Below are 19,685 nucleotides of genomic sequence, written 5' to 3' on the forward strand. Positions count from 1 at the left end.
ACTGAACAGAGAAGTAGGAAAACTGTTAAAGGGAATAACTCTCCCTTGCCCAGGGGTGGAATGTAATGACCTAGTGAAGGATGAATCTCCTGCTTGGGGGATGCTGGAGCTTGTGCTCATGTACACGGATAGTTGGGGGCTTAACTACGCAAGGGACCAGAGCTGACTGGCACTTCTTCTGGAAAAGAGACTTTCCAAGACAATATACAGGTTTTGATGACACTTTAATTGCAAAAGATTGGTGGGGTCGAGCAGGGAACTCCTGGTGCGGGGGAAGCGTTTCTCCCCATCGCTGAGCTCGGGATGCTCGGCAGGCACGTGTGGTCCATGGTCTGTCCTAACTCTGAGCTGGACTGAGCGGGGACCTAGGAACCTCTTAGTCTCAGATAAAACCACCTTAAATACGAACCATAAATGTGTGTCCTCAGTGGTTTCTTTTTCATAGAAGTGCCCATAAGAAAACCTTTCCAAACCTGAACCTTCAGAAAAAAAAGGTTTTTTCTTTTCTCAGACAGCCCCATGTATCCCTTTTTCCATCCTTAAAGAGTCATCCTTGAATTGAACAAGGACAAGGTTTTTGCTGAAGATTATTTTTTTAAAACCAAAACAAACAGTCAATAGAAATAAAGTTAAAGTAGAAATGAAATCGCAATGTTCCCCTGTAGTGACTATAACAAACAAAGCAGCATATGGCTGCATAGTGATTTTATTGGAACCTGATTGTAGTATAAACAGAAATGAAACTGTAGAATATCTTGTCATTGTCACAACTGAGCAAAATTCAAAAAGTATACAGAATAAGGGACATAAATGGAAAGAATCTTTAATGTTCTCATTTGAAGTGCCCGGTCTGTTACTACTAATGCAGGAAGAGCAAAAATAATGTTTTGAAAATTATTTACATTCTGACGTTTCTTTTTTTAAGCTCTTTTGTGCGTTTCATAATAGGTTTCTAATTCAGTCGTGGGAGTTCATATTGTGGAACTCTGTAGTGTGTAAAGGAGTATAAAAAGACACTCGCAGAAAAAGAAAGCTGGAAGATGAAGGGAATATTCTAGAAATATCGGGGATTAGACTAAAAATGTCTAGAATCAAATTTAAATGAGAGGGGTTTACCTATATCTGAATTTTCCATAGTAACATGCAACTTTTTTTTTTTTTAAGGCTTGGAATTAGAACAGGTTTAGAAAATAAATAGCTGATCCACATTCAGTATCTTCCATAGGATAAATGAAATAAATGGTAAAAAAAAAACAAAAACAAAAAACCTTCTTAATCATTAATCATTTAAATACAGGGGATGGGCCAAAATTAGCATAGATGTGGACTAATTAAAAATTGAGCTCCAGCTGGTCTTTTATGTCAAAAACTCTGGGGTCCACTTTTGTTAGAGATGGTTTAATGGGTGGGGGAGGCTCAGGGCTATGGAACCGCTTTTTGGGGCTTCCCAGGGATGTCTCTTCTGCAGACGAGAGCATGAAGGGACATGGATCATTAGCAAACACCACCTCTTAGGACTGTAGGACTGTAGGGTTTGGAGGTCAGGAAGATCTTTGTGGAAGAACACATCAAAGAGTGTCTTGAGTGATGTGTAAGTGGAGGAAGGTGGGAAGGTGACAAGCGGCTCTGTGAAAAGCAGGACAGAAGGGAAAATGGCCAAGAGGTTTTTTTTCTTCCTGCTGTGGCAGCCCCTGGTCTGCTCCAAAGGCCACCAAAACTGATGGGTCAAACCCAACTAATGAATGAAATAGTTTCAACTGTACAGCTTTGGATTCAGCTTATTTGATGTAGCAGAAGTTTAAATTTGGGTATGTGAATGATAACCACCAAACATACATTCATAGGTGCTGAAAAACCTTTGTGTGAGAGCAAAGTGGGGTATGAAATACATAAACTGAAAATAACTCAATGGAGTGAGGTGTCAGAGATGTCATTGCACATTTCAGGTTGTATTTTCACAGAGTTATGGATATAAAACTCGAGAATAGTGGTGAATTGGGACCCCAAGGTTTCAGCAAGAGAAAATGGTAGAAAAGAGCCAGATATGGGAGTATGAGTGGAGAGGACTTAAACGTGGGCCGACTTGTACATCCATGCGCATGGTTAAATCCCATCGACTTCTAGACTAAGTTTGTGCTTAATTACAATATGTGCTTGAACTATTTGTTGTAAGGAGATGACGCGGCTAATATTTTGGCATCCGTAACCTGAGTCTTTTTTTGCCACTGATCTGGTGCGAATGCAGCTGCTGGTGGTGGAGCTGTGCCTCCTGTGCCTGCAGGGATGGAGGTCTGGAAGGAGAGGGAAGTCTTGAAAATGTTAATCCCAAACATCCCTAATGACACTGAAAGGGCTTTTACCAAAGCTATTGATTTTAGGCCATTTGTACATCTAGTTCCTTCAAAAATTCACTTAATCTAGCACTTTCTTTTATTGATGTTGAAGTCATTTAGCGAATTAAAGGAGGTTGGGGTTTGGGGGTTTTTGCATTTTAATTCCTGTGTTGACAATGTGCTCCGGGCCTGCCCTTTCAGACCAGCTGGGTATAAATGATTTATATAAATTGCAAACTTTAACCAACAAATGTCAGAAGAAGTTCAGACAGTAAATTTTGAAAAATAGATGGACCACCTCAGATTTTTAAGGTTGCTTTGGTAACTGTTAATTTTATTGTTAAGGGAACAGTTGCAGACGTGCCAATCTTCAAATTAATAAAGACTTTGCGACATATTTGGTTCCCCTAAAATTTATTCCTCTTAGGCAATATCTTAACGTTTTTATTCTTGGAAAACATGAGTTCTTACAGCTTTATTTTGGCTCTGCAGGAATTCATCCAAATCCAAGGCGGACACTGAGATGGCAGGTGGATTATGTTTTAATGTTCTTGCAAAATCTGACAGCATTTTTGTTTGGGTTATTAGCTTTGGGCTGGGGGTCCTTTTACTTTCATAAAAATGCAACTAGCATAAGTTATAAACCTTATATAAATTAACTACCCAGCATTAAGTTCTCTTGAACTCTTAATGTCGGATGGGATCTCCTGACATTTAAGCCTTGACACTGTTCGATGCAGCCCATTGCAGCCCTCTTTAGACTTTCATGTCTTCTTTATTTATTTATGTTTTCCATACATAAAGCTCCAGTGGTTGTTGGACAACTACGAGACAGCGGAAGGTGTCAGCCTTCCCAGGAGCTCTCTCTATAATCATTACCTGCGGCACTGCCAGGAGCACAAACTGGATCCAGTGAACGCCGCTTCCTTCGGAAAACTGATCCGTTCGGTGTTCATGGGGCTGAGGACTCGCCGCCTGGGAACCAGGTTGGTATGAATCTACATTTAAATAAAAAACCCCAAACTCCTACAACTTCTCGCACACATACTGAGAACCTACTGAGCATCATTTAGCAGGCACAGGTCTTTCTTCCGAGATCTACAGAAACAACCAACCATGGTCATGTGGGAAAAAGAATTGCTATTCTGAGGCACAGAAGTAATTTCCGTGTGTTATGAAGCAAATCTGCTTTCTCACCGTGAATCAGTGGTGTGAGAGGCTTGACAATACAGTTAATTTCATACACGCTTCAGGTCGCTGGTGGCAGTGCCTTGTCCAGCCACACAGTGGAATTTGACCTAAGTCCATTTCCTAACGAGTCTAACAATATTTTATTTGAACTTAGGCTGCTTCTCATTCCATTACTGTCTCAAAAAGATGAAATAAGTAATTCTCACAATTGCCACTGTCAGCTGCAGACCCCAAAATTCTGGTGCAGTGAAACGGTTTCTCCCTTTGGGCCCAGTAAAGGTCCTCCATCACAGATGAGAACACAACCTGTGACCACGTCTTTGATGCAGACAAGCTGTACAGATGTGAATGGATTATTTCTTAAATTTTGAAAGTGGCAGGCTGAATCTTGTGACAGAATTTTTTGTTTTAAAACATCAAAGATCCATAGGATGTTACAACAAAAGCATAACATAAGAAATTATACTTGCTGTAATTACGTATGCGTCCTTCAAGGGAGCATCCAGAGTTTCTGCACCGCTTACACAGCTGAGTTTGCATTTTTATCCCAGCTTCTAATTTTTAAAAAGTAGCTAATGCACTAGAGAAACAGTGATTGTTCTGATTGTGTAAGATTTTGTAATAACATTCAAGCTTAGATATTTAGGCTTCTAAACAAGAACAAAACCAGATGTGTCCGGGGCATTCCACAGCTGGAATGTGGAGGCAACAGTCATAGGAAGAGCTGGGGAGAGTTTGGATTTTTGTAGATTGGTCCAAGTGCAAGAGCTCTGAAATAATTTCTTTAGAGGAGAGAAATTCTTTAATCCCATCAAGGATTAAAGAAAAAACAAACAAGCAAAAAAACCACTTAAAATTGCAAATGTGCAGGCCGGGGAGGACACAGTAAACCTCAATAAATATGGAAAAAGCTGCCCACCATTATTTGCTTATTCATTCATTTATATTATAAATGCAGCTGTTATTTAATTTGCAGGCACTTAAAATCACTTAAGACATGGCCGAAGCGTACTTCGTACCTGAGCACTCAGTGCATGTAAAACACTTTAGTACAGTGACAAAGACTGAACGATTCAAGCATGTCCTTGAAAAAAACAAAATTTCCCCAACAAGGAAGAAAGGGTTAATTCTTTCCCAAATATTCCTCTCTTAAATTTCTCTATGTAATTTTCCAATAGGAAGCATCATTGGATTTAGGGTGCCTCCAGACACAGCAAATGAATTTTAAGCATCCCTAGTAAGGGCTCTGGAGGCTCTGCTGCTGCTCCCCTGGCTCGGTCTCCTCTCCCACTGAGGCCTCAGCTCAACCGTTGTTAGTGACAAATTGGCTAAAGCCAAGTTGGACACACTGTTGTCATGTATCCATGGCTGCGTAATTGTCCTTCTCATTCCCGAAAGTAGACACTTGGGGACTGAAAAATTCCAGTTTGGTGGAAAAAACTTTAACTGACACATCTGTCTAATGTGATGGAAAGACATTCTCCTAAGGAGCATCACAGCAGCTTTACTGACCAGCAAAGGAAAAAGAATTACAGCCTCTTTTGCTTGAAAAAAGCTTTCAGTTTTTACAAAAACTACAAAAATTAGCAACTCCAAGAACAAAGCCACATCAAAGCCTGTGAAAGTGCTGGCAACAGAAAGATGTTTTCTTATCATAGTTAACGATTCAGTCAGGCTTGTTTTATCCAAGTCTAGATAAAGATGGAAGTTTGTTTTTATGGAAAAACCAAATCCTTAAACCCTAATCAAATAGCAAAGCGTCCCCTGAGGTCTTTCTGTCATTCTGTTTAATAACACTTTGTATTGTAACACTTGTCTCTTCTTCTCCAGTTACCATGGGTTACTTGGAACAAACCTTGCCGGGTTTTAAATGTGGATGTCACTGAACTTTGCGACATGTGGTTTTAAATTTTATAGGGGATGATGGCATTCATTAGTTCAGCCATTCAAATAGCGCTTGGCAGCAAACCGACGTGTGCTGTAAGAAGTAGGGTGTATTGTCAAAACAAGCCTAAGAATAAATCGCAGGGCTACGATGTCCCTTCCATTGACTAGCTTACACTGAGCAATTTCAACGCTGATACTTCCAGGGGGAACTCCAAATATCATTATTACGGGATCCGTCTAAAACCAGAGTCTCCGCTGAACCGCTTGCAGGAGGACACCCAGTACATGGCAATGAGGCAGCAGCCCATCCACCAGAAGCAAAGGTAGGTGCTCCCAGCGTCTTGGAGCTTGCTAGCGGTGCCCTGATGCTGCTGCGGGCAAGGGTCCTTTGCCAAAGAAAGCTGCAGACCCCATCTTGGGACTCGGCTTGGCATGCGAGCAAAGGGAGCGTGTTGGGACAGTTCAAACCCAAGTGTTGCTGAATTGCCAGAGCTGAGCTGTGGAAGAGGGGTCTGCAGGTCACTGGTTGCTCTGAGTAGCGGAAGGATCCCAAACCCATTCTGGTTGATGCTCCATCCCTGGAAACATTGAAGGTCAGGTTGGACGGGGCTCGGGGCAACCTGATCTAGTTGACGGTGTCCCTGCTTGTTGCAGGGGGGGTTGGACTAGATGACCTTGAAAGGTCCCTTCCAACCCAAACTGTTCTATGATTCTATGAAATGACGTTTATCTGCCTATTCTGTTTGCCAGCGGCTTGATTCAGCCCGCTGCTACAGAGAATGCCACCATATGTGCCACTTTTCACTGCCTCCCTCTGACCGAACTGTTCTAGGACCTCGGCTATGGCGTTATTTGTGCCAAATCAGTGTAAAGGAATTGGGGGCTTGTGTTGTGCTTGGGTGGGTTGGGAGTTTTGGGTTTTGTTTGAGTTTTTTTGTTGTGCAACAGTGCAAGTTAAATAGTGCTGTGGTTAGTCTTGTGTCTGAGTAATTTTGAATATAAAAAACAATGTGCAAAGGAATTTGGAATTGTCTCCAGGAAGCATGGACACTTCTGGTTCTTGCTGGAGTGAAGAAGGAGCAGAAGAATTTATTTCTTCAGCTCCGAAATAGAAAGTAAATGCCAAAGTCAGCTCCTGAGACTGAGAGCCTGCGCTCTGGCACCCACGCCAGCTCTGCTTCTCATTTTCTACTTTTTTTTGGTGTCACCTTGGGCAAACATCTTAACCCCTTTAATTCTGTCTTGGGGAGTGCTTCCCAAAAAGAAGTTCTCATTTTCACCCTCCAGTTAAGTAGTTGATATAAATGGTCAGCCCTCCCAATGCTGGCCTTGAATGTATTACATGATGAACGCAAAAGTCTGCATGACTATGTTGCAAATACCATGTACATGTTTGCTCATGCCTGTGTAAATCCCAAGCCACGTTCTAAATTTAGGTATAGGCCAGCACAGAAGATGGATGGCATGGCAGAGAGCGGGTCCAATAGTAACCCGCACACTACGCCGGAGCAATCGGTTGCTGCTCAAAGTCAACATCATCTGCAATTCATAGGTGAGGAGACTGCTTTAATGTATTAGGTATCTCATGTCTAGGCTTATAACTTTAAGAGGAAGGAAGGTCTTGTCCAGCAAGCCCTGGCTGTTCTGCATTTGTTTGCATTATACATATAAGATATATGTATTTTATATATGGTATATATTCTAATAAGCTCTTGTAACATCACACTTGCTAAGTTTATTTGCTAACTCCTATACCCACAGGAAGGCTTTTTCCTTGTACCACCAGGTCTGTTGGTTCCCTCTTAGTATGTATTTAATCCATCTGGTTTCATCCAAATTGGATGGAAGGAGTGGAGGTCCTGAAGAGCCTTGCTAAGACAGGCAGCCGGAGGGCGAAGAGTGATTCTCTTCATTGCAAAGGCTGCAATATGTGTCTGACTGCAGACAATACGTACGGACCTTCTCCTTGTGAGAGAAGCCCTCTGGCTTTGCTGGTCATGGATCTATGTGTCTCCATCATTGAGGCAGATACCAAATCCCAGCCAGCTCTGAGCCTTCTTGAAATACAATTTACAATTGCTCCTGATATGTCTGCTGTCGAATTATATTTTCCATTTCTCAAAATAACAGAGAGACATTTTTCAGGCTTCGGAGAAAATCTAATGGGAAGCACAGTAGATGAGGACAATGTATTCATGTTTCTTTTATTACAGAGAGAAAGAAAATATTTTCCTTTCCACACTGAATAAAATGGGCTGTGGTTGTTCGCTTTTTGCACAGTATAGCAGCATGAATTGGGAAAGAACTAGATTATTGGTCTAATTTCTCCTGTTTCATCCCCAATTGAAACATGAAAGATAGCCACCAGCGACAGCAGCACCTTGCACTCATCTGTAGTCCTGTGTAATTGAGTGCTCCTAACTCTTACCATCTTTCCCAATCTTTTTTTTCCCTAGATATAACCCATGTCTTTCCCGAGTTCCCAGCCCCTCGTTTAGGTAACGTCCTCTTACAAGAAGGGGTCACCATGAATGATGTGAAAACTCTGCAGCTTCTTTACAGGCGACACTGTGAGGTGATTATTTGGAATATTTTTAATTCATTTATTAACTGATGTGGGACATAACCCATGTGCTCGTCTCATATCCTGCTCTTAGGAAAAGCTAGAATATAATAGGAAATGCTTGATTTGCTGGGTATTATAACTCAAATATTGTGCTTTATGTTATTTTCACATTGTGTGACCAGTTTTATGTTATGTTGATTATTAAAACAATGTCCTTTCCGTTATTTTTCTTGTAAATAATTTAATCTAAGTGGGAGCACATGAAATTTATGCTTACACTGTGCGACAAGATGCTAGCAGAGCAGCTAATGAGTTGTGTTTTTTGCTGTTAGGCAACTTTGGATGTTGTAATGAATCTTCAATTTCATTATATTGAGAAACTGTGGCAATCCTTCTGGAGTCCTAAAACACCATCTAGTGATGGCTCTACTGCCCTGCCATCCAGGTATGCGCTGCTGTGCTTTGATTATTTCTGAATGCTCCATTGTTTGGTGGTATTTTTAGTTTTAAAAATGCATGAAGTATTTTCAGCTTCACTAGGCATTTTGAGTGCTTTGTAGGACTTGTAAGTATTTACTTCCCTGCAGAATCATTACAAAGAGTGTCAGAAGTGTTTAATATCATAATGACCGCACAAAGTTCAGACCTCCAAGGAAAGCATCTGCTTTGATTATGTACATCTATGCACCCTATACCTCCTGCAACCAGTGCTAATCCAGAATACAGAGAGGAGTGAGAACGGGATGCTGCTTTCGCCATCAGGAGCAGACAGTAACGATTTTGTGCCATTAGGTATTGGTCTCCAGTGACATCTCAGACTCTGAGGTTTTGGTGACATCTAGACTGACTCACTTCTTTGGCTGGCTATCCAGATCTTTAAGTGCCTCGTGCTTTGAGGCAGATACGGCAAATGAAGCTACTCTGATCTTTGTACTCCTGCCTGGCTTGTCGTTATTGCCTTTTCTTCATCCTTTATGCGTTGGGAGGCTGCTGCCAAGAGACAGGGGAATAGAAATAAGTCAAAGTAGAGAAAATAGAAAAGGTGAGGGTTTCTTCTTAAAATTTGCATTAAAAGTCTGCATTGTCCACTCTACTGATAATATAAGGACTTCCGATATGGATGTTTTACATTCAGAATAAAAATGGTAAAAGTTTGAGTAATAAGCAAATAGCCCATAATAACCTGTAGAATAGCCCTGTTGTCCTCAGTAGATGTTACGCAATGGATATTTTCCCGCAAAGAATCACTGTAGCTGTGTTTGATTGTTTCAAAATCTCTTTTACTTAAGGGTATATCTCCAAGGCATATTGCAAAACCACAGAGCGAGCTGTGCTAGGTACAAACAGGCTCACTTGGATACTTGGAGGCAGCGTTTCTGCAGGGCTCTGTCTAATCTAGCGTATCTTGCTAAGGCTCTGTGCTCTAGTACCTCTCCATACTACTGTTAATAATCAAGATAAGTAAATAAAGCACTCCCTCCCCCTGCTTTATATATATATATACACAAATATAAATCCAAAATATTATCAAAGTGGCAAACGGTTTGAAAGCATGATAAAATGCAGAATATGGTTCCACTTAACTGAAAGTTTAGGTACTTGATGGCTAGTTTTTCTATGTGAGTGTTCTAGGAGTATGCCTGTGGAGTTCATTTACTAAAACTGCTCAGGCAGAGGCTATAAGTACCTCTTTATAGTACGTCCAAGGCTTGGCTTTAATGATTTTGATGTAACGCATGGGGCAATTCCCTTCCAAATTCCCAATTCCCACATAGTGTCTGAGCAGCTCTGCTTTGATGCTCTGGCAGTGCATTAAGGCTTTGGTTTTCTCTGCTTGCTATTTAACCAGATATCTTATGCCTTAATCATGCAGAAGAAGTTTCCATATATCTATCTATAAAGCGAAAATAATGCGAGCTTGATCTCACTCAGTTAGAGACAATATACTTTGTTCTCATCAAAACAGCACATCTTTTTCCTTCTGAAAACATTCAGCATTTGAAGGTGTTAAACACCTTGAAACCATTTGTAGTATCTATCAATACCGGCTTATCTGCTCCAATGACATTTGCTGCAAACTTTTTGTCTCCACTGCTACAGTTGAGGAGGTTTAGAGCACAGGAGAGAGGTGTGGAGGTTTTGGAAATAGCTGGGTCTGTGAGGAGGAACCAGCTAAGCCTTTGCTTGCTGAAATGGCTGTACTGAAGTACGATTCCCAGGTACACGTGAACATGAGTGTGTGAAAGGAACTGAGACTAAAGATGGAAGAAGCGAAGGCCAAGCACAGGGAGATGTGGATTTGAGGGAAAACTGTGGTCAGAGCTCTGACCCATGGATGGAGAGGAGCCTGCAGAGTCAAAGACGACTTGTACAAACGATCAGACATTTCCTTTTAAAAGAAACATGAATGGCTTTTTTCTGCTGAAAACTGGGGTTAGAAATTGAGAGGAAGGGTGAATGCACTGAATGCAAACCTGCTGCTAACGCTGCCTCCCTCCTCCATCTCCCACAGCGAAGAAGAACATGAAGGGACCCTCCCGAAAGATAAGCTGATCACTCTGTGCAAATACGAACCCATCCTCAAATGGATGAGAAGCTGCGATCACATCTTGTACCAGGCCCTGGTGGAGATTCTCATCCCAGACGTGCTCAGACCAGTGCCCAGTGAGTATCCTGCAGCGTGGTCAGGAGGTCACGGGTGGTCTCCGCTCCTGCTCAGCTCCTGCTCCTCGCTCGGCTGAGTCATGGGATGTTGGGTCTGACAAAGAGCGATCCATGACTCACTCGGTCTGGCTACCACTTGCCCTGAAGATTTCCATTGTAGAAGCTGATTTAGAGGTTTTTGTTTTGCATACAAGCTAAAATATTATGGCAACAGCAATATTGCTCCTGCAGCGTTGCTCTGCGTCGACCGTGCTTTGTGGCCCCTGGAAATTCCCATGCCTTTTAAAATTTGGTTTATTGCATATCACATATCCTGATTTTGGCTAGGAGTCGGGGTAAAAGCATAGGCTTAATGCACAAGTAAGCGTGGCTAATCCTTGTGAGATGTTTCCTTGGAGATAGTATCTTTGTTTATGTAGGACCGTCATGTCCACTACTGCATCTCCTGGAAATTTGGGGTCAGCTTTCATTTGGGAGATGAGATGATGGGATATTGAGGGTTTTCTCTCTGATTTGGCTCCTCAGTGAAGTGCATGTGTCGGTCTCCCCAAGGCCTTAACTCAGCCCTAGACTGGGCTGAGCAGTACTGGAAAGCCATGTCCCTTTGAGCTCCTGTTGTCAGTCTACATGCAGTGGCACGTGTGTGTTTTTAAAGAGTTTATTTCAACATTTGGAAAATACTCAGAAGCACCATGAATAAGAAAAGGATAAGAAAGAGTAAGAATACGAATACAAATATGGATAGGAATAAGAAGAAAAGTTTGAGTAACAACATTAGAGAGTAAGAAAAATTTGAGTGCTTCTCAGGACCCAGTTGATTTCCTTGATGCTAAATCGAGATCACACCTAACCAGCTCAGAGGCAGTGCTTTCCACAGCAGTCCTAACCTAAAAAGTGGTGTCCAAAGATGATACAGAACTGCCTTCCTAACTGCAGACTTCTTTGCAGGTACACTTACACAGGCGATTCGTAATTTTGCCAAGAGTTTGGAAGGGTGGCTGATGAACGCAATGAGTGAATTTCCCCCGCAGGTTGTCCAGACCAAGGTAAGCAGAAGGAGCACGGTGCAGGTCAGGGATATGAACTGAGTGTGTGTGTGCACGTTGCAGTTTTCCACAGTGACTGGAAATCACTGCTGGGGTTTGGCCACGTGTACTCCAGACAGGTGTAATGAATAATTATGAAACAAAATCGGCAAGGAGTGGGAGGACAGGTAGGGCTATTCCTTTGTACCAGAAGCTGGTGATGCTCTGTCCTATGTCCCGAAATTGCAGATATAGCTTTGTGGAAGAAAATCTCTGCACTGGAATGAGGCTGCCCTGCTAGAAAGCACAGGACACCTTACGGACTGAATGGCATTGCAGAGACCAAACCTAAGGCTCCTACTTCCCCTCTCCTAAAGCCATGGATTCTTGCAGCCTGTTATCACCTTGCTGGTCTCTGCTGGAGGCAGAATGTGAAAACCTGTTAGTTTAAAGAACAGAAATGCAGAGGCTGGTTTGCAAGATGCAATAGATGCTGCGAAAGTGCTGCTCTGGAGCGTTCGTGTATGCTTTGGACAGCAGCGTGGGTGGCTCTGTGCAGGTTTCCCCATCTGATGTGTGCTGTGTGCTTGAGCTCAGCATTGAGAAGAGTTTGGCTTCCAGCTCCATGGCTTCAGCTCCGTGCTCGCAGTGCCCTGTGTGCTGTCTTGCAGGTTGGGGTAGTGAGTGCCTTTGCGCAGACGTTACGGAGGTACACATCCCTGAACCACCTGGCTCAGGCTGCCCGTGCGGTGCTGCAGAACACTTCCCAGATAAACCAGATGCTCAGTGATCTCAATCGGGTCGACTTTGCCAATGTACAGGTAACTTAGGGTATCTTTTTGTAGGTCATGTTGTCTAGAACTGGGACTCTATAATGAGGTTGTCTGCTGGTAACCAACATCTTATTTCCAATCCTAAAAAGCAATTAAGTAAACAATTTAATGGGTTTGGTGTTACTTTTCCAGGTAAGTTTGCCATTTCACTGTGAATAGTGGAGAAGGTACTAAGGAACTTCTGTAAGAAGTAGTGCTACCAACAATAATATAGTTCTAATAATAATATTGTACTGTGGTCTGGATGGATCAGAGAAGACATGATTCAGAGCTGGTTTGGAGTCCTTGTCTACTAGAAACCAAGTTTAATTCCTGGGCTGGGATGCAACAACCATGCAGACTTGGCATGAGTAACTGTCAACCCTTCTTCCCGAGCAGGAGCAAGCCTCGTGGGTGTGCCAGTGCGAGGAAGGCATGGTACAGAAGCTGGAGCAGGATTTCAAGCTCACTCTGCAGCAGCAGAGTTCTCTGGACCAGTGGGCTAGTTGGCTGGATAATGTTGTTACTCAAGTCCTGAAGCATCACGAGGGCAGTCCCAGCTTCCCCAAGGCAGCCAGGCAGTTCCTGTTAAAATGGTCTTTCTATAGGTACGTTTTCTTTCTCACTTTGGAGAGGTTTCTGCATCGGGCTTAGGGCATGTAAATAGCCACTTGAAAAGCCAATACTAAGTTCTTTACTCCCATGCAACTCTGGTTAACTGTTGCTCTGCCCTGGTACAGAAGGGAGCGTTGTGTCTCCTGTATCCTTTCAGGATGGGGATAGGATGCTCTGTCAACTAATTTCTTGAAGTACTTTGATGGTCTTGGGTTAGAGGTAGAAACAGAGCACTGTGTCCAACAGTACCTCCAGGGTCAAGAATTCACATCAGCCGTGATGCAAGTGTAAAACACAACCCAAATATTTTGTTTCCCGGCCATTTTCCAGCTCCATGGTGATCCGTGACCTCACCTTGCGCAGTGCTGCCAGCTTTGGTTCCTTCCACCTGATTCGCCTGCTCTATGATGAATACATGTTTTATCTGGTAGAGCATCGTGTTGCCCAGGCAACAGGGGAGACACCAATTGCTGTAATGGGAGAGGTGAGAATTGTTTATTCCCTAGAAACAAACGCAAACTAAGCAGCGCATAAAAAGCACAAACCGTGCTGTGTTCTGAACATGCTTTCATAACCATCTTTGCCGAAGGATTTACTGAATTGTTTTGGATGCCTGGCACAAGGATCCAGCTCCTTGAGCATCTTCCATCCTGGCTCGTTAATACCTGAGCTGGTGGGTTTTGGGGCTGTTGAGCATCAGCGGGGCTTTGGAGGCCTGGAGCAGGGAGGGAAATGATCTCCCCACTTCTCTCCATAACCTGTGGTACCAACCTGACTTTGAGGTTCCTGCCAGAGCAAAGTCCCATCAAACACAACAACTAAACCAAGCAAAAAAAGGTCCAAAAGCTACTTTCCCTGCAACTTTCAGTGGTACTGTTCACTGAACTTCTTCAGGCCTCTGCAGGCTCCAGAGTTACATGCACAGTCAGCCACTCTCTCCATTTTTGACTTGAAGAAAAGAAATGATGGGTTGGTTTTGTTGTTTGGGGGTGGGGGGGGTTAACAAATCAGACAGTAAATCTGGTGCCTGGCTTGCAGGCAGGTCCTGTCCTGCCTAGCTGAAGCCGCTGCATCCGATTTTTCACTCTGAAATGCACATATTTAAAAGCCCCTGATCAATCTGTGACAGCAATATAGAAACTGCTCTTAGATTAAAACTGATCTCATTTGCTCCTTGAAGCTCATGCTGGTTTTTTTCTTCCACAAAGCTCATGTAGGGGAGCTAGACAAATCAACTGCATGCCTTTTGCTTTCCCTTCCCATCCAGTTAGACCCATGCTGTTGCACATAGCAGTGCTGTGACTTCCCACTATTCCCTGCAAAACCTCTGTCTTTATTGATATTAAAGAAACACAAAAGGCAGAGAGTGGCTTCCAGCAAAACTTAGCTGTGGGAGGCTTTCATCCTTCAGGTTTTGCCTTTCCTTCATTAAACTCTTGCAATATTTCTGTTCTCCAGGAGGAGGCTGATTCTTCCCAGCAAAAGAGGATGAATTGTGTCCTTCCACTTCTATTGCTCACTTTATAACTCCTGCTCTCCTCAGTTCTTCCTGCTGCCTAACTTTGCATGACTTTCCAGCATTATTTTTATAGCAATTTAGTGTTTCAGACCTCATCATAGAGGGAGACAACACATCTCCAGAAGCAAATATATCCCCAGCTCTCTGGTTACACTTGGCACCATGGCCTTGCAAGCCAAAGCATTCTCCTGACGTGAATGCAAAGGCTTTGCAGAGGGTTGCAGAGAGGTGGAGTGAAGGTAGAGTCCCAGGAGAGGTGAATAGCTGGCATGTCTGAGCAGTTGCCGGACAGATGCAGAGGGCTGGAGAAAAGGTACCACCCTTTGGTCTGTGGCAGCACTTGGTTGTGACTTGGGAGATGGAAAAATTTCTCCCTTCGTTCCAGAGCTTGATCCTGCCCTAGATTGTTGCATGTGGTGTTTGCCCAGAGGTTTAAATGGCAGAGACAGACTTTTCCACAAAACATGTGGTTGGTTTTGCTTTCTGCTCTTCACCACCAGCACTGCTGATGCTTGTGGTTTCTTCTGAGTGCTTAAGCTGCTCGTTAAATTGCTTGGAAATAGATGCCAACTTGCAGGTCTGGCACCTTGGGTCTCCAGTAAGCCTTACTTACCTTGTAACTCCTTTTTCTTTCAGTTTGGTGATCTCACATCCCTGTCCCCAACACTGCTGGACAAAGGTACCTCCTTTCCCTCAAGGGAAGTCCTGCTGGGTCAGGGTTGAATCGCTGTGGGAGGGGGAACCTCGTGCTTGGCTCTTCCACCCTGCTCTGTTGGGAAAAAGAACCTCTTCCCCTCCGGTCGCCACTCTCATGCTGAAACCTGTCCTTTGCAGATGACATTAGTGACCTGGGCAGCGAGGTGGACACGGTCTCCCGATGCGTGGGGGAGCCACTGGTGAAACGGGAACGCAGTGACCCCGGCCACTCGCTGCAGGAGATCTGAAATGGGGATTCGGCTTTTCGCCAGCTGGACGAAGACATCCGGAGCCAGGTTTGACGGTCGCAAGCCTGAGTCTCCCCATATCTGCATTATTAGTGCCTCTTAGTTTCTCTTTATGTTTACTTGTGTTTCAGGATGGGCTCCGGGGTTGAGCCCAGGTGGGTGGTGGGACGGGGCTGGTTTGGCCGCCTGGTTTTCCTCCAGCATGACTGCTGGCCGGAGGGTGAAGGTCCAAAGTCTGCTACCGAGCGATGGAAGCCTCCATTGTCAGCAGCGGATCGGATGTGCCTAGGTAGGAGAGGCTCTCTTCTCCAACCTGAGCGAGGCGGGCAAACGAGGCTTTCTCTTTCAGGGAAGGTGGTTTGGGTTTCTTCCCCACTTCTCAGACTTCACTGTGATACAAACTTGAACCAATCAGTGCCCAAGAAGAAGGAAAAATACCTGACCCTTCTCCTCCAGCCTTTCAAGACAAGCTGTCCTCGCTCTGACTTTGCCAAATCATTCGTTCGGGGAGCACAGGACAGTACGTCTCTCTTGTACCCGCCTGGGGAGAGGGCTCCAGGCTGCACATCCATCTCGTCCCGGTGGAGCAATGCACGTGCATGCTCTGGGACTGACACGTATGTGCTCTGGGACTGACACATACATGCTCTGGGACTATGGGACAAACATTCCCACCTGCTCCCGTGTCTCCCCAGCTTGGCATTCCATCGCTGATCCGCAAATGCTCCTGGGACACTGTCAGGCCAACTCAAGATACCAAAGGACTCTGAGGAAGTGGGAGCTGGTCGCAAAGTGTGTTCATTGCCCCCTACGCTCTGAAGCCCATGGGCAATCCCACGGGCAATCCCCATCCTCGCCAGGGTACCCGGGCAGAGGGGAACTCCTCCCACGTCCTGGGTTTTGTAAAATTCTCGCTTGATGTCCTGCTAAAATGTTGAAGGTAGGGTGCAGCTGCCTGCAGGGCTGCGTCTGGAGCATGGGAGAGGGTGTGTGATTGCAGTGCCTTAGGGTGGGCCAGCGTGCCTGCTTCCCCCTCCCTGCTCTGGGCGAGCTGGCACAGCCCAGACCCTGATAAAAACAACCCATCCCATGTAGCAGCGAGGGGCTGTCATGGGCCCCGGGTTTGCTCAACACTACGGTGGCATTTTCCCTTGCTGTATCGCTTCGCCTTTTTCCTGCGGCATCCTTGCGGCGGTGGCTCCCCCGGGGCTGAGCTGGGAGAGCTTCTGCCCCAGCGGGGCTTTATTCTCTCTTTCCATGTCCTGTGGGGTCTGGGCTGACGTGGACTGCAGGGCAGAGGAGGGGGGGTGGAATCTGTCATCAAGCCAAACTGCAAAAACAAAGCCCCGGGGCAAATCTTTGTGTGAATAAAGGCCGTGTCATGAATAGCTTTTACTATTATTATTTCTAATGATACAGTATTTGATGTGAGCTTTTCCAGGGGTCTCGTGTACATTTGCATATCAGAGTATATTCTATCCAAATATATCATTTATTCATTCCGAATGGTACTAAGGTAGCTGTGACACTTTAAAAAATATTGCTAATGGAAAGTAAAAAGAAAGTGTGTATAGTGGCACATCCTTCCCTCTTACTGTCCCGTACTGTTGTCTGTCAGGATGATGTTTGTCTGTAAATGTCTCATATCGAAGTAGCAGGAGACAAATGAGAAAGCTGGATTTATGTGTAAATAACAACAATGAATACTCCCTGGGTCAGAGTCCGCACTTCAGATCCTGCTGATGAGATAAGATGGTCTAAAAAAACAACTGAGCAACCAAGTCTTAAACTCCCCTGCTCCCATTGAGTGTGATATAACTTCAGCTGGTACATTGGCTCTTCTTTGCAGCCGCTACCGACCGAACCCAGCCACCTTCTGCTTACCACAGACGTGCAAGCGAGATGCTCTGGAGCTCTGCAGCACTGTGCAAGGAGTCTGGATAACCACCTAAACCCGATATGCACAATATTCCCAGCTAAACCTGAATAGCAATAAATATATATCAAATGCTCAGGCCTGTACAATAATTGTTGTGGTCCCATTTCTTCTTTAATCACTGAAAGGAGATGTCAGGCAGATGCTGCAGCCTTGCAGCATAGGGGGAGATGCAGGATCTGCCCAGTGCAGTCTAATTAAAGCAATTTTGGCCAGGGATCCGATGTCTGTGGGAAGGCACATTCACCACACAACAGCAGCCAGTTTGTTGGGGTAATACTCCCACCAGAGTTCACAGGGGGGAGAAGAGGTTGAAAGATCAGGCTGCTGCTAAGCACAGAGCCATAAGAAGCATTTTCTAATTACACTTCCAGACCAATTGTGGAGGATGGAAGCAGTGAGACAGGGATGTCACGAGTGACAGATCATTCCTGCTCTGACCCCTCGGGAAGGGGAAGGTTTAGCCTCAGCCTCTCTCCCCCTGCGTCCTTGCTTCCTTCACTCTCCCTCTGGATTATGCCCCGTCTTGTGGGGATGGCTGGACCAGCCTGAGCCTCTCCCTTCGGATACTGAGTCTGAGGGCTGGAACAAGGGGGTTATTTCCCCCTGACCCTGAGCATACCCAGCTGCAAGTGGAAAGGAAAGCACAGCTCACGTTAAAACACACGCTCCCAGCTTCAGTTTGCCTCTGGCTCCATCGCCTCTCCTAGACGGGCAAATCCCTGCAGAGATTTTGGTGCGGGGCTGGCCTGGCAGGCTGGGGAGCTGCCGGGCTCAGGCAACGGGAGCCCAGTGAAGGACGCCCCGTGGTGTCCTGACTGGCAGTGGATCTTCCTCCCACCATAAATTCAGGTGAAGTGTGTCCTCATTGTCACCTGCCACCAAGTGCCACCACCCTTCAGGAATCCCGGCTGTTCCCAGTTCCCCTGCTGGGTGGCTCTTGGCCACTTCTTTCATCCCAGGATTTTCTCTTGCCCCCACCATCTGACCGCCCCACAGTCCCCAACCGGCAGAGAAAGCGGGAAGGTGGCAGGGGAGGTGTGTTTGGGGGGGAGACACACCAACTGCACCAACCCCAGGGAAACCGAAGCGGTTTGGCATTGCTAGTCCCTGTGACTCGTCCCAGAAGGATGAGCTTTCAGCCGGACGCTGCGGCACAGCCCAGGGATTCATCGGCAGGGGCCCTGCGTGGCTGGGACAAGGTGGTCGGGCAGGGGAGACTGCAGTGCTGCAGCCAGGGACCGACCTGCCCTCCTGGGAGATGCTGCCGGTCTGGTGACAGGTTGTTTCGAGACCCCAAGGTGGGCGTGTGACAAGCGCTTGGCCGGTCCTTGTGTCCACAGGGCGCAGAGAAACATCAGCTAAACCCCATGCCTGGTCAGACAGGCTGAGGATCAGCCGGGTCAGGCTTCCAGGATCGATCCCTCCAGACAGCACCTCTGGATCATGGCACCCCTTCCCGTGCTCTGGCATCACCCCTCGCCCGGCAGAGCCGCCCCTGCCTGCCCTAGCCCCCCCGCTGCTGCCAACGCAGGGCTCGAGCAACTGGGATGAGTTTCATCCCAGATCTCCTTCCCCATCTTGTACTGAAGCTACGGGCTGACCTGCTCCACAGCGTCACCCCCTCCCGTGCCCATCCCTGGGCTTCACCCCCTTCTTGGGGCTCTTCCGCTGCCTCTCGTTGGGGTGGGGGGTATTTCTGCAGGAAGAAAGACCTTTGCCTGTCACTCTGGCAGCACCAGGAGCCCAAATGATGCCACGGACCGAACCCTCCTTCCACCTCCATGTGAGTGTTACTGTCCCTGTGCAAGACACAGAGAAACTGAGGCACAGACCGAGATACCTCATGGCAGAAGTTCGCTGACCCGCTGGGTACCCCAGGGTATGGGTGCTGGTACTGGTACCAGTACTGCTGCTTCTGCTCCTCCTCTGCCCGGCTGAGCAGTCAGGGCAGGAGGAGCCCGGCTGCTCCTGGGGCTCAGCTGGGACCATTTAACCTGCAGACAGGTTTCACCTGGAGCCTGCTGGTTCTTGGAGGGGGCAGGTCCATAACCACCCACTGGGGCTCATTTTGGGTGCCTGCTCTTATAAACCAGCAACCTACTCACCTTAAGGGCTTTTTCTTCCTTTCTTTTCTTCTTTTTTTTTTTTGTTTTTTTTTTCCTTTGCCTTTTAGGAGCCCTAGTTTGGAGG

At 45.8% G+C, this 19,685-nt stretch overlaps 1 protein-coding gene across 11 annotated transcripts in view; it reads left to right on the forward strand.

Moving 5' to 3' along the window:
- Positions 1 to 17,563, forward strand: part of RFX2 (regulatory factor X2) — a 62,429-nt gene extending 44,866 nt beyond the window's left edge. For 9 of the 11 annotated variants that reach the window (XM_049807982.1, XM_049807977.1, XM_049807976.1 and 6 more), the window contains 12 exons: positions 3,138 to 3,319; positions 5,615 to 5,734; positions 6,848 to 6,963; positions 7,868 to 7,986; positions 8,310 to 8,422; positions 10,490 to 10,641; positions 11,590 to 11,687; positions 12,338 to 12,487; positions 12,878 to 13,086; positions 13,424 to 13,577; positions 15,249 to 15,291; positions 15,447 to 17,563. In XM_049807982.1, the coding sequence (XP_049663939.1) occupies positions 3,138 to 3,319; positions 5,615 to 5,734; positions 6,848 to 6,963; positions 7,868 to 7,986; positions 8,310 to 8,422; positions 10,490 to 10,641; positions 11,590 to 11,687; positions 12,338 to 12,487; positions 12,878 to 13,086; positions 13,424 to 13,577; positions 15,249 to 15,291; positions 15,447 to 15,556 (1,566 nt within the window). In that variant the 3' untranslated portion in view covers positions 15,557 to 17,563. The remainder of the gene's footprint in view (positions 1 to 3,137; positions 3,320 to 5,614; positions 5,735 to 6,847; positions 6,964 to 7,867; positions 7,987 to 8,309; positions 8,423 to 10,489; positions 10,642 to 11,589; positions 11,688 to 12,337; positions 12,488 to 12,877; positions 13,087 to 13,423; positions 13,578 to 15,248; positions 15,292 to 15,446) is intronic. The other 2 variants (XM_049807973.1, XM_049807974.1) reach the window with 2 other exon arrangements.
- Positions 17,564 to 19,685: the final 2,122 nt, after the last annotated feature.

The sequence above is a fragment of the Accipiter gentilis genome, chromosome 8 (genome assembly GCF_929443795.1).
Source record: "Accipiter gentilis chromosome 8, bAccGen1.1, whole genome shotgun sequence".
Classification (NCBI taxonomy): Eukaryota; Metazoa; Chordata; class Aves; order Accipitriformes; family Accipitridae; genus Astur; species Astur gentilis.